Raw genomic sequence first — 14,549 nt, 5'->3', positions numbered from 1 at the left:
GAAAATGTGACAAAGTATATTGACGTAGGTAGAGCAGTGGATGTGGTGTACATGGATTTTTTTAAGGCATTTGATAAGGTTCCCCATGGTAGGCTCATTCAGAAAGTAAGGAGGCATGGGAGAGAGGGAAATTTGGCTGTCTGGATACAGGACCGGCTGGGCTATAGACGACAGAGAGTAGTAGTAGACAGACAGTATTCGCCTGGAGCTCTGTGACCAGTGGTGTTCCGCAGGGATCTTTGCGATTTTTATAAATGACTTGAATGAGGAAGTAGAAAAGTGGGTCACTAGGTTTGCCGATGACACAAAGGTTGGTGGAGTGGTAGGTAGTGTGGAGGGCTGTTGTAGGTTGCGATGGGACTGTGACAGGATGCAGAGCTGGGCTGAGAAGTGGCAGGTGGAGTTCAACCTGGAAAAGTGTGAAGTGATTCATTTTGGAAGGTCAAATTTCAATGCAGATTCTTGGCAACATGGTAGAACAGAGGGATCTTGAGGTCCACGTCCATAGATCCCTCAAAGTTGCCAACCAGTTTGATAGGGTTGTTCAGAAGCCATATGGTTGTGTTGGCTTTCATTAGCAGGTGGATTGAGTTGAAGATCTGAGAGGTTATTCTGCAGCTCCATGGAGCTCTGGTTTATTTGGGATATTGTGCTCCATTCTGGTTGCCTCAGAATAAGAAAAATGTGGAAACATGAGAGAGGATGCAGAAGAGATTTACTAGGATGCTGCCTGGATTGGAGGCCATGTCTTATGAAGAAACACTGAGAAAGCTAGGGCTTTTCTCACTGGAGCCAAGAAGGATGAGAGATGACTTGACAGCAATGTCCAAGATATTTACAGGCATAGATAGATAGCCAGAGACTTTTTCCCAAAGTGTAAACGGCTATCACAAGGGGGCATAATTTTAGGGTGATTGGAGAAAGGCTTTGGGGAGATGTCAGAGGTAGGTTTGTTACACAGAGTGGTGGGTGTGTATAATGCACTGCTAGCAGTGGTAGTAGAGTCAGATACATTATGAACATAAGTGACTCTTGCATAGGCACATGGATGATTGCATAATATAGGGTACGTCGGTTAGTTTGATCTGAGAGTAGGGTAACAGGTTCGCACAACATCGAGGGCCGATGGCCTTGTACTGTGCCGTTCTATGTTTTTGTTGAAATATCACTATTCTAATATCACTTCCATTACCCTAAACCATACATCAATGGTTTCAGTACCTTGAAATATAATTTTGCCACTTCTCTCTCCCCACAATGCTTCTGATTTTTATTTCAAAACTTCTAACTCACAAGTTTAAGCTGCACTGCCTCTCTCCCTCATCCATCACTCTTTTTTCAACAACCCCATTAGATGTTAATTTTCCTTTACTCTTTCCCAAATCTAATCATCTGTGGAACACAACAAAACAATGAATAAATTTTCTACATCACAGCTGCAACTTCATACATACTTTGTCAGCCAAACCATCTATTGGAATTGCCTAAACCAGTGGAAGTCACGTGAATGCAAGCAGTTTATTTTGTTCGGCTTCATTATGGAATCTTGAGGTCAGATGATGGTCACCAAATGACATTGATATATTCTGCCCCTTTAGAACTATTTTGTGACACAGTGGCTCAGTAGTTAATGCTGCTGCCTCTCAGCACAAGGATCAGAGTTCAATTCCAACCTCAGGCAACCATCTGTGTGGAGTCTGCACGTTCTCCAGTGTCTGCATGGGTTTCCGCCAGGTGCTCCAGTTTCCTCCCACAGTCCAAAAATGTGCAAGTTAGGTGGATTGGCCACGTTAAATTGTCCACAATGTTAAGGGATGTGCAAGTTACTGCATTAGTCTCAGGAAATGCAGGAATAGGGCAGGGGGATCAATCTCTTTGGGATGCTCGTCGGAGGTTTGGTGTGGACTTGTTGGGCCGAATAGCCTGTTTTCACACTATGGGGATTCTATGATTCTGTCCTATGCTTACTTTTCAAAGTATTGCTCACTTGTTTCTATTTGAGCCATATTTCAGCAAATATTAAATTCAAGGCAGGCAATCAATGCATTAAATTGTTAATCTTGGTTTGTGCATTTTAGATTAGAATTATCAGTGACAGTTGAAACACCAGTAATGCACTCAGTACTGAAAGTAAACCACTTTTAACTTGTTTTTTTATACTACATTGTCTTTTACCTGATCTTTCAAATGTTGAACAGAGTTCTGCAGGTTCAGGATTTGGTTGAAAAGTGGGCTCTGTAGCACGGACGTCAATAAACTCAGTCTCTCCTCATTTGCAGTATCTCCTTTTTCTCGTAGCTTTGCCTGTAACCGTTCCACAGCCAGCAAAGCTCGCTGGGTATCTACAAATAAAAATTAATTCAAGTGACAGTGTCAAAATAATAGCAAGATATAGCATGCAATGCTAAATATTTGCAATACGTGGCTACTTGGTACACAGTCAAAACAGAATGAATGCTTCAAATTGAACATAGATTTGAGTGTATTTTTTAATATATTTCACAATTAATTTTAACAAAATGAGCTGGAGCAATGAAATCACCGCTAGTGACAAGGGCAAACATGAGAATACCACATTAAAAAATTGAGCTTTCTATATTTGGTATCAAGAAGCAAATGTGGAACATTAACTGTATGGAATGTTATTTATCAAATAAATGGCTGAGATGAACAAATAATACAATGACACAGTACAGGAGACTATTATGCTAACACATCTGTCATACCTTTAAGAACAGTCATCAAATTGTTCCCAATTGCCTGCCCTCCCCCATAAAGTCATTTCCCTTCATGAATTTAACAAATATTACCATTGAATTTGCTATCACCTTTGAAGGAAATCCATCGAGATCACAACAAATGCAGTAGAAAAATAGCCAACTACTTTACATCACACTTGTTTTGTTTTGCCTATCAGCATAAATCTGTGTACAGTGGTTACTAGCTCTCCTGCCATTAAAATGTTTCACCCAAACTATTCTTTTAAAACAGGTTGTGATTTTGAATAATTCTATCAGACATTTTTTTGACATTTCCATTTATTTGCCCTTTATAACCTAAGAAGCTTGTGTACTTCAAATGGAGGTTTGTCATCTTTCTCATGCTTGCCAAAAAGGTTAACAAAACCCTGGCATGTCACTCACTTGACTCAGAATATACAACAGTGCTGTGCTGAAAAAGCACAGCAGGTCAGGCAGCACCTGAGGAGCAGGAGAATCAATGTTTCGGGCATAAGCCTTTCATCAGGAAGATGAATGGTTTCCTGATGAAGGGCTTATGCCCGAAACATCGATTCTCCTGCTCCTCAGATGCTGCCTGACCTGCTGTGCTTTTCCAGCACTACACTCACGACTCAAATCTCCAGCATCTGCAGTCCTCACGTTCTCCTCTCAGATGAAGATACAACAATAATTGTGAAAACTGAATTTAACTCCATTTTAATGCAGGCCTCACGTTTGAGTTCAGTCGATATTTTGTCTTGAGTAAAGATCTTGAAATTGCAAAAACCATTGCCCAGTAGTGGTGATGGTTCTTGAAGCTGACCTGCCCAGAACTAGAATTCTTAGGTTAACTTGAAGCTGGAACAGGTTAGTGGTTCTCTTTCAAGAAATTGTAGTTTGGCACACTGGTTGTTTAGTGGACTGCAGCAGTGATAGTCTTACTTTAAAGTTTCTCTGAAGGATTTCTGATTGGCAGTCAGCTTGAATTTCTGCTAATATATTTTAGCAGGGGGCATTGTTGAGTCATTGTTCAAACATTGTAATAGTACAAAAATCAGTTTGAATTCTTCTCGCACCCATTTTATTGAGAAATTGCATCTACACTTTTACTCCAAGTGACAAGAGGCCTAGTCTATCCAATATCCAAAATAAAGAGTTTCAAGAGTATCTTTGAGCTCTCAAGAGATAAGATAAATTGTGGTGCTAGAAAAACAAAGCCAGTTGGGCACCATCCGAGGAGCAGGAGAGTTGACATTTCAAGCATAAGTTCTTCAACAGGAATGTGGAACAAGCCCAAGCAAGCTGATAGATAAGTGGGAGGGGGTGAGGCTGGAAGATAGCTGGGAATGCAATAGGTAAATGAGGGTGAGGGGTGATGGTGATACGTCAGAGCCATTGATGAGACAGGACGCCAACTTACGGAACACTTCAGAGAATATCTCTGGGATACACATACTAAACAACCCCACCGCCCTGTGGCGAACCACGTCAACTCCCCTCCGCCAAGTTCATGCAAGCCCTGGGCCTCCTCCACTGCCAGATTCTAGCCACCCGATGGCTGCAGAAAGAACGCCTCATCTTCCACCTTGGGACCCTCCAACCACATGGGATCATTACTCATTTCACCAGTTTCCTCATCTCCCCAAGTTCATGCAAGCCCTGGGCCTCCTCCACTGCCAGATTCTAGCCACCCGATGGCTGCAGAAAGAACGCCTCATCTTCCACCTTGGGACCCTCCAACCACATGGGATCATTACTCATTTCACCAGTTTCCTCATCTCCCCTCCCCCCCACCTTATACCAGATCCAACCCTTCAACTCGGCTCTGGGGCCCTGGTAAATGCTTTGCAATGACTCCCTGCCTGCTAGCATTTACTTTCCTAACCAGTGGCTACTTCACCAATCACACATTAGCTCTCTAGCTCCTACTATATCCCTCTATTTTACAAATGGCAATGACTTCTCTATGAGGGGTCAGTTATAAGTTCATGAGAATTGGGGACCTTTCAATCGCAGATTCACCAGCTACCCCCTTGCATTCTGAGCATTAATGCAGGTCAAGACTGCACCTCTAAAGTTCGGTTGTCAGAGAGAACCAAATTTTTGCACTCAAGATAAACTCTTACTTACATAAGGCATATAAAGATAAACTCTTACTTACATGTTCACATTAACCTTTTAGATTACATTGACAAGATCAAAGCATAGTCAAGATTAGAGTCGTGCTGGAAAAGCACAGCAGGTCAGGCAGCATACGAGGAGCAGGAAAATCGACGTTTCAGGCAAAAGCCTTTCAGCAGTTACTGAGACACAGTCTATTTAAAATTGACTATAACAGAATATATGTTTTTCACAGAGTTTATTGGACAATCAATCACTGAACACACAAGGCATTAAAATGAAGATAATGTCTGCAGATGTGACTCTAACCATTCAGTCCTGGCACAGTCCATATGGAATGTACTGGCTCTGAAGGTTATGGGTTAATACCATCCAAGATACAGTGATAATGTAGCACCTCAGTTATAGATGGTCATCTATGCTATGAACAAACACAGGTGTTTTCATTCCCCTATCACTTTCATTTGTTCTATTGTCGCATTTTGAAGATGGTTATTGAATGAAGAATTTATCACTTCAGTTTTCCATGACTTCAGTTATCCATAAGAATTAATTGGTAAAATCAATGCATTCCTCTCAACTCTGATTGTCTCAAGTAATACCTGGTTATATTTTGCAACTGATTAACGTGGACATGAAAAATTAACAGCAACCCAAGAAAAATCTGAAAGAACTGTTAGAGACCCACAGTAATATAAAATGGGACAAATGAGGAAATGTCATTTTAACTAACAAAAATTATAATTCGCTCGCCTCCAATAATATATGAAATCTTCACACCAGACTTATTTTTACCTTTTAGCTTAATTGCAGCTGAATTCAAAGAGAACACCAAGCAAACCAGGCCTTTCCTATAGACTTCAGGTGTATTCCCTTTAAGCAATAGTAAATTAAAACAGTACAAAAGTCATGTTGTAAAAAAGGAGCAAAAGCTGACTTGTTTTCACATTAAAACATTTTCTTTTTGATTTCTGGATATCTGACCAACAGCTTGAAATGGTGTCACACACTGGGCCATCAGTTGAAAGTGTGCAGTATTATTAGTGCAGAGGACAAAAAAAATGCAGAATTTCAGGTGAGGAAGGGATATGTTCTAGATTGTGAATTGTGAGAACTGGTAAATGAAGAACATAACTCACCTAGTAAACTAAGATCTCACAGCCAGAATTCCCGTGAATGTCAATAAACAGCTCCGATAGCACTATAAATATGAACTGAACTTATTGTAGCAAGTTAGGACAGGTCTTTCATGATGCAAAGGCACTTTCAATTATGTAATTTATGCCCTGCACTTGTACTGAGCTTCATTCCTACACATAGTTGCTTGTAGAGATTTCTTACGTTTAAGATTTGTTTCTCCATTTTGTCCTTCTCCATCCTTAATCCAATACTTTCCTCTTTAATTCTCTTTTCTGACCCTGGTTTGACTTGAATTCACCTTCTTTCTTATTCACTGTGTGCTCTGTTATTTTCCTCTATCACTAAGTGCAACTGATTAAGCAGACAGACTATTTCAGACAGCCCATTGAACAGGCTACACCACAACAAGATCAACTCTCATTCCCAACAACTTGCAGCCTAAAACTACATTTTGCTTAAAAACAAGGGAAGAATATCCAACTCTCGGCACTCATCGTAACACATTCCCCTTCAGTGAATTCCAGGCCAATGTTTAGTTATCTCCCCAACAAAACAAATGTTTGCATTGACCATGTCCGGTGACTTATTACTCCTCAGAGCACACTGGAACTTTCTGTCATGCACCACAGCCATCAGGGAGAAAACATTTTCAATTCAAATTGATTTTTAAAATATATAACCCTTTTTTGAAAAGCAAACAAGGTTTCAGTTTTATATTGTTGATCACACCAGCTAATTGCTTTCTGTCATCATGATCGTCACTGTTAATGGACACTCAATTAGCAGACAAACGCTGTTTGTAGTTAAGCACCATATGTTTGATGGGATGCCAGCAACTTTCGCCTTCCAGTCACTATTGATTCCATCAACATTTTTTTTTGTCAAACATTGTGACAAATTTGTTATATTGCCAGTAAAATAAAAACACATGATTAAGCAATTCAGCTTCCGAGAAGCTGAAATAATAAGTTAATACTAGCCTTTTTCTTGGAATCCTCATCTTTGTCACTTTGCTTATATTAAGACTGGAAACCAGACAATGATGTTCAGCTCTCAGATATACAGTTCTATACAAAGCTCTCTTCATAAAATTATGTTGCAAATATCTTTCACCCGCTAAGAAGGAAAATTATTATCAATACCAGCCTCAATACTGGTTCTATTCTCAGCCTGAATCATCCTTCTCTGAATTCAAACTTCTCCCCCGCTGAGACTCCAAGTCAAACTGATAGTGACAGGAACAGTATATTTTTACTTTTAAGGATCCCATCCTGGTGGGCTGCCGTTTCCTCACCAGTGGGTGAGCTTTTAACCCCTCATACACATTCTCCATGTCAATGAATGCCAACAGACCATTTCCTGAAGAAGGGTTATATCCAAAATGTCGACTTCTCCATCTCCTGATGCTGCCTGGCTTGCTGTATTCCTCCAGTCTCCTCCTTGTCTAATTTGGATTCCAGCATCTGCAGTTTTTTGTCTCTAACATGCTATAATAGAGACTTAATAGAACCCAATTCTGACCTCATGATATTCACCTGCACACTTCTCCAATAGGAATGACCGGACAACAATTACGAACTAGTACCTGGTTTGCTTCCTCACCTTTTGTAACCCGAGAATATCCGAGGGTTCATCCACCACAACCCTTGAGTAATTGTTGCAGAAAGACAGCAGCAGCTCATCTCTCAATGAGCCATTAGAGGAACAAGAAATTGTGACTGAAGTACAGATCTCACAGTAGTTATTCGCTTTTTGCTAATGCTTTGCTAACAAAATACTATTCTATCTGCCCCTTGATACATGATGACTTACATGTTCCAACTACCAGCACACTGCTTCAAAGTATAAAAAAATGTGAAATATGCTTGGAAGTGAGTCACCAAGTACAAAGGGTACTATGTGCACTACTTCAAAGAGAATAATTTGTTAGTAAAAAGCAATCTATAAAGGAGGGGTCCTGCTGACGTTCACAAACACTTTTGAATTGCACTTTCACTCTATCTTGTTGGCTTTCCTGATCAATTACAAGTTCACTTGATGCAGAATGGTTTCACTGACACCGACTAGCATTTGGTATTTCAACCAGACAGCTTTTATTGATGATGCCCAACATTTCCTTACAAAACTCCATCTTGTCTTCAGCTGACATGGACACACATTTCCAGCAGAGATCAATCGATGGGGAATGTAGGTGCCACTTCTAATGGATTTTGCCCGCCCCCAGCCTATTTTCTTTCAAGTAAATTGAGGCAATACTGGGCCACCTTGGATTAATGGAATCATCACCATCAGGAGATCTAGTCTAGAATCTTCCAGTCCACATGCTTCAGCTACTTATGTGATCACCTTTGTGAGACATTACAATTAATGAGGTCAATAGCAAAGTAGAGATAATAGAGAAGTATAGATAAGCAGTACTACTGTGGCTGAATTTAATGGTTTCACATAAGTCAGGACAGCAAAGCTGAATCAACTTCTAAACATCAATTAATCTGACATTTTATTGTTTTCTTAAAAATTTAAATGATAGACCTTTAACATGGTTTCCTTCCTTTATAAAGCACCAAGATTGGTCGTAATGTGCTCAAGACTCCAAGTGGTACAACAGAAACCTCACAATTATAATGCCTTCCCATTTTATTGATATTGTCAGGGAACTCCATACTTGATGGCTCTCATAGGATGGGTGCAAGGTATGTCGATTTAGGATCAAGTTTAATCTCTCACAAGTACAATTTTGTCTTCCCTCTACTTATAAATTGCTTGTGAATTTGTACTGTGGTTACAAATAAAGAAATGATTTGTTATTATTTTCCAGAACACTTCAGTATTTGCGTGTCAGAGTACAACACACATGACTGTGCTATATTGCTTCTGCTGGAAGTGTAGCGTGTGTGATTTGTGCTAGTTGTTTTTTTTGGACAATAAAATGGGCCCAAGATGGTGATAAGAAATTTGAACAGAAAGGGGGAAAAAGATGACACTAGACGATGAACAAATTGGTGCTTAACATTTTGTTGTAACTCTCTCATTTATGGGTTTTATTCACATTAACTGTTATCAGGACGTAACAACCATCTAGGATAATGAGTGTGACTAGCAACCTATAAAGACCTTGAGCTTTCCTTAGCAATTTATGAAGAGTCAGGATCAAAATGTGCGATGAAGGTTACATCTTGATGTGGAGCAATAGTTGGATAATTGGATCTATTCTGTTAGAAATAGTAAATTGATAAGATGTTTTCGAAACTCTCTTTAATTTAGGGTCAAATGAAGGAATGAATGAATCATGTGACATGCTCTGAATCCTACAACAAGATATTTGGATAGCTTGGGGGAGAGAGAGGAGTGTTTTAACAAAAGGAAGGTGCAAGATATTTACACCCGTAAGCCACTAACAGTTCCTGTACTGACTTTGGGCAGATGGATTATCTCCAAGTGTCACAGGGAGATGTTAGGAAAGCCTGTTTTTTGGGAAGAGTTACACATTAAACTGTCCATTTAATTTCTAGATAAAGTTGGGGGTCTAAAGGTCTTACAGTTTTTCTATCTGGACGGATCATTCATGTTGCCACATGATTCAAGTTGCTATGGAATTGTGATTTAGGAACAGCCCACAGGAAACCACTTTAGCATCAACTTGCAGGTTCTCCTGAGAGAGCCCTTAATCTTTCAAGCACGTATTTCCAATTTCTGAATCAGCAGAAATAAAACCAACTTGAGTAAATTGCTTACCGCACAGAATATGGAGGGAGAGCTTGTGCTCTCATTATTGAAGACACCATGTCAGTGAAGACTTAAACTGAAGCAGGAGGGAGACGTTCTCAGTGCAACAATCATTGTTAAAGTCCTTTTGGAGTTTGGAAAATAGCCAGTTGCAAAACTAAAAAGGAAGCAAGTTTGGACATGTTCCTGGTGAATTAAGTGTTCATGTCAGGGACTGTGTAAAATATAACTGTGGAGGATTTTTCCAGTCATTTTTTAAAAAAATGTTAAAGGAGAGCTGTTCTGTAATTTAGCATAGAAGGTCCCTGTTGAATTGTGCTTAGGCAATGTTGGTTTTAGTTTGTTTACCACACAAAGGAGGGAGTGGTGGAGGCTAGTACAATTACAACATTTAAAAGGCATCTGGATGGGTATACTAGAGTAGGATTTGGAGGGATATGGGCCAGGTGCTGGCAAGTGGAACTAGATTAGGTTGGGATATCTGGTCAGCATGGATGAGTTGAATCAAAGGGTCTGTATATGCTGTACATCTACGACTAAGCTGACGAAATGTGCTCCCATTATTGATCACGTGGGAGGGGAAATTGCAGTCCTTGAAATAGGAGCCCATCTGGGATGTCCTAGAGTAGAATTGCTCCTCCTCAGAGCAGATATGGCAGAGGCAATTTTGACTAACGGTCACATTTTTTACAGGAGGCGGTGGGAGATGGTGTAGTCCAGGTAGCTGTGGGAGTCGGTGGGTTTGAAATAGATGCCCGTGTTGAGTCAGTCACCAGAAAAGTCCAGAAGGGGAGGTAAGTATTAGAAATCATCCAGGTGAACGTGAGATCAAGGTGGAAGGTGTTAGTGAAGTTGATGAACTGTTCAACTCATGGGACCATAACGTAGGACAGATAGTCAATGTATTGGAGGGAAAGGTGGGGGAGTGCTGTGGCCAGTATATCTGCAGAAGATGGTGTGTTCTACATATCCTATCAAAGATACAGGCACATCTGGGTCCCCATATGGGTGTCCTTGGCTATCCCTTTGAATCTTGCCACTCCCTTCAATGGAAAGGAAATAACATTGTCAATACTTCAGTCCTCTGGATTATCCTATCCATGAAGCCGTAGGCTTCAGAATGTCAACTTTCCTTCCCAATGCATGTAACTCAAACTAGGTAGCTGTCATACTTTAAAGGAGTACCAATAACTTGGTTGTGTCTCCTCTATTTTTATCTTTTCTAACACTGGTTCTGCCCTCTCATTTACAGTTACATTGCATTGGTCTTCAGTAACAAACAGTATGTTACCAAAGTACTCATTTAAGACCTTAGGTAGGCCCTCTTCACTTAAAAGAATAACTCATTCCTGTTGCTCTGTAAAACATTTGTTTTTATTTACATTATCTGCTAAATAAGTCAACATTACTTGTTACAACACAGATTTAAAAAAACCCTGCTAATTTAAACCTGCAACACAAAATGATTTAACCTGTGCTGTAATCTGTTAAAATTAAAGACAAAACACTATCCCAAAAGTCACGGAAGTAAAAACTAATATATTTTTTATTTTTTTAAAAAGTCTAACAGAATAATTAAACTATTTACAACTCATTTATCTAAAGCTATCTTTTACCTTCCCCCTGACAACATTAGCCCGAAAAGTCCCCAATTAAGATTTACAGAAAATTTCAAATTTCAAAACAAGCCAGCTGTTGAATCTTCTCTTGGTATCTTCCTCTGTAGATTTGCTCTCCAAGTTGGTGTCAATCTTTTTTCCGGTGCAAACTCCTTCACCAGACAGGTACCTCTCAGTTCTTACTCGCAGCCTACATCGGTTGGTCTTTTGGCAGTTCCCCAATGGTTCAATTTGTTTAATATTTATACCCCAAAGCATTGGTATCGCTTCATTGGTTTTAATACTGTCAAAATAACAAATTCAAACTTGATTGGGAGTTTAGTATTTTGGGGCACAATTTAAACTGATTGGCCGAATTTGAATTAGTTTTTTGTCTCATAGCAACCCACGTATTGCTAGCTGCTGGATCAAATGTTACATTGTAAATTTTCTAGTACTGTGTGCCTCTAAGACCTTGCTAGCTTTCAGCGCTAAGGTACAGTACCCCGACACCTTCATAACACTTCTAAAGAGGATTTTCATCTACCAAATAGCAGGATGTCAGCACTGTAATGATTGTTGCTGTGGATATGTTGACACTTTGTAATTATTAGCCAAAGCACCCCACATAACTCAATTACCATTTTCTGGTCACCTTTTCACATTCTACTGCAGTAGATAGAGATCGTGGAAAATAATCAATGCTGTGTACTTATTACTAATAGAAGGAAGTTCCATTATTGCTATTTCTAAAATATTTTGTAGTATGAATTACTGTACCCGCTTTTATCTAGGTCCCTAAGACTGGACTGAATTTCAGAGAGACTCAAGGTGCTGTACAAAATACAAGCGAGACCATATCTGCAGTGCTGAGAGAAGTTTTGGTACCTTTATTTAGAAGATAGGATTTCATTGAAGGCAATTCAGAGAAGGCTTACCAGGATGATCTTTGGAATGGAGGGATTGTCTTATGAGCAAAGCTTAAATAGGTTAAAACTCTACTCAAATGGTGTTTAAAAAGAACAAAAGTTGAAACTAAGAATGTGTTATTTAAAAACAGGCCTGAAAGGATGCCTCCCCTTATGAGAGTGTCTAGGACCAGGGGTCATAGCATCAGAATTAAGGGGTACCAATCTTAAGATGGAGAAGAGGAGAAATTTCTTCTTTCAGAGGGTTGGGAGTTTTTGGAACTCTCTGCCACAGAAAACTACTTTTTTGTGGGAATGGTGTCCTTGTGTATATTAAGGCTGAGAGATAGATTTTTGATCAGTTAGGGATTTCGAGCATTACAGAAAAATGACAGGAAAGTGAACGTGAGGAGGAGTGAAACATACTACTCCTGTTCCCATTTCTTATTACTCTTATAGGATCACTGCAGTCAGTTTAGCTTGGATTCAAATTCAGGAAAAAAAAAATGAAAGCACGGTACCCTGACTATTCATCCTACATTTTATTTTCGATTTCAAACTAGGCTCTCCATTCTGGGAAAAAATATATCAAAAGTGTGGAAAAACAATTCCTGTCTGCTTAAACGTAAGTTAATGTAATTATTACATATGGTTATGAAAACTTCATATTGTGTCGACTATTGATAAATTTATTGCATTCTTTTTCAAAGAGGTAAAAGATGATAATGAAATTTTCTTTTCTTAAAAAAGCAAGGTTTTTCTTGGTAATCACGTCTCTTACTGGAGACCACCTCCCTTGACTTAGAACTCTCAGGTTCCAGACTCTGCTTTTGACATTGGTTGGAGTAGTTTGCAATAAGTCTGAAGATTGATCTAAATTGGAATGATTCTATTGTTTCTTAAAGTAGTTGCAGGTTCAAAGTATTTATCAACGTTTCTTGCTGAGGCACCAGCAGCAACTATGTGTTTAACATTAGTTACGGGCAGAATGTCAAACTGACTACATCGGAACAACTCAGCCTTTGTTTTTGGTCTTCAAAAGATGCTGGGAAGTTTTGATCTTAAAAAGTGAATTTCTATAAAGAAAGCCCATTCCCATTACATCAGATGTGCTCATTAACCTATATTAACCAATTTCTGGATTTCCACTGATGAAGTTTTATAATAAACCAAGAAACCTGGTTGATGTCTTAAAACATAGGATTGCCACAATGGAGAGCTGGGCAAAATGTTTGCACCTATATTGTTATGTGGAGTAATGACAAGAAAAAGGCAATGCACTCTTCCCATCTCAGTTGTAACATTATGATGGTTTCTTGAAAACCCTTTCCAGGGGGTCCCCAAATGGCAAGTTGAGTTCAGCTATACATTATACTGCATTTAGTTTAGTTCAATACATTCTTCTGGTTGATGAACATAATTCAATGCCACAGAAACAGTACCAGCACCTATTCTGGAGTAAAGGCATACGTTTTCTTTTTAAAAGGGATCCAACTAGCAAGTCATTCTCTCAAAAGCATGATAACTGCACATTATTCTTACCTAAGCCTTCCAACATGCTTCCAATCACAAGATGAAATCGATCTCTCTGGTGCCAAAACTTTCCTAAAATTCAAAAGGGCACAACATGTAAACAAAGGCAAAAAAATCCCAATTAGGTTTACTGCTAAGCTGCAGTACTCGAGGCAATATTGGCTCAATTTTATTTAACATTCTCATTAATAATGAATTCGATGTCAGCCCTAATTTTAAACGCATTCCTCTTCCTACAGAGAGTACAGAAGGTTAATCTATCCTATGGGACGAATGTCTCAATCGGACACAGCTTCAACTATGACTTGACGAAGAACATACTTCAACAGGGACAGAATTTTATTTTTAAATCTTAAAAAAGGAATATTAAATGAAAAAGATGAGTTCTGCTACAAATTCTATACTCAATAGGAAATTGTAGTTTACATTTCCTGTCCTGCACTTAATTATGCAACAAAACCGAATCTGCTAAAGCCTCTGAGCTGAGTAATGAGTTAGAGGTAATTACTCACAGAGCAGCAGCAGTTTGGCCTGTTATGGTTGCACAGTTGATAAAAGAACTCATGCTCTTAAAGCTTGTAAATCAACAATATTGTCTAGTATCATCTTTCATATTGTGTTTTAGGAATATAAAGTGGTCACTGCAAGAAGAAGAGTGGGCGGCACGGTGGCACAGTGGTTAGCACTGCTGCCTCACAGCGCCTGAGACCCAGGTTCACTTCCCGCCTCAGGCGACTGACTGTGTGGAGTTTGCACGTTCTCCCCGTGTCTGCGTGGGTTTCCTCCGGGTGCTCCGGTTTCCT

At 39.4% G+C, this 14,549-nt stretch overlaps 1 protein-coding gene across 12 annotated transcripts in view; it reads right to left on the bottom strand.

The window, feature by feature from the left end:
• The window catches only part of LOC122562047 (multiple PDZ domain protein), a 368,714-nt gene that overhangs the window by 311,921 nt on the left and 42,244 nt on the right, over positions 1-14,549 (bottom strand). For all 12 annotated transcript variants that reach the window (XM_043714532.1, XM_043714569.1, XM_043714586.1 and 9 more), the window contains exons 3-4: positions 13,756-13,818; positions 2,176-2,342 (exon numbers count right to left, since the gene is read on the bottom strand). In XM_043714532.1, the coding sequence (XP_043570467.1) occupies positions 2,176-2,342; positions 13,756-13,771 (183 nt within the window). In that variant the 5' untranslated portion in view covers positions 13,772-13,818. The remainder of the gene's footprint in view (positions 1-2,175; positions 2,343-13,755; positions 13,819-14,549) is intronic.

This window comes from Chiloscyllium plagiosum, chromosome 2 (genome assembly GCF_004010195.1).
Source record: "Chiloscyllium plagiosum isolate BGI_BamShark_2017 chromosome 2, ASM401019v2, whole genome shotgun sequence".
Classification (NCBI taxonomy): domain Eukaryota; kingdom Metazoa; phylum Chordata; class Chondrichthyes; order Orectolobiformes; family Hemiscylliidae; genus Chiloscyllium; species Chiloscyllium plagiosum.
This window is presented reverse-complemented; position numbering and strand designations above follow the sequence as displayed.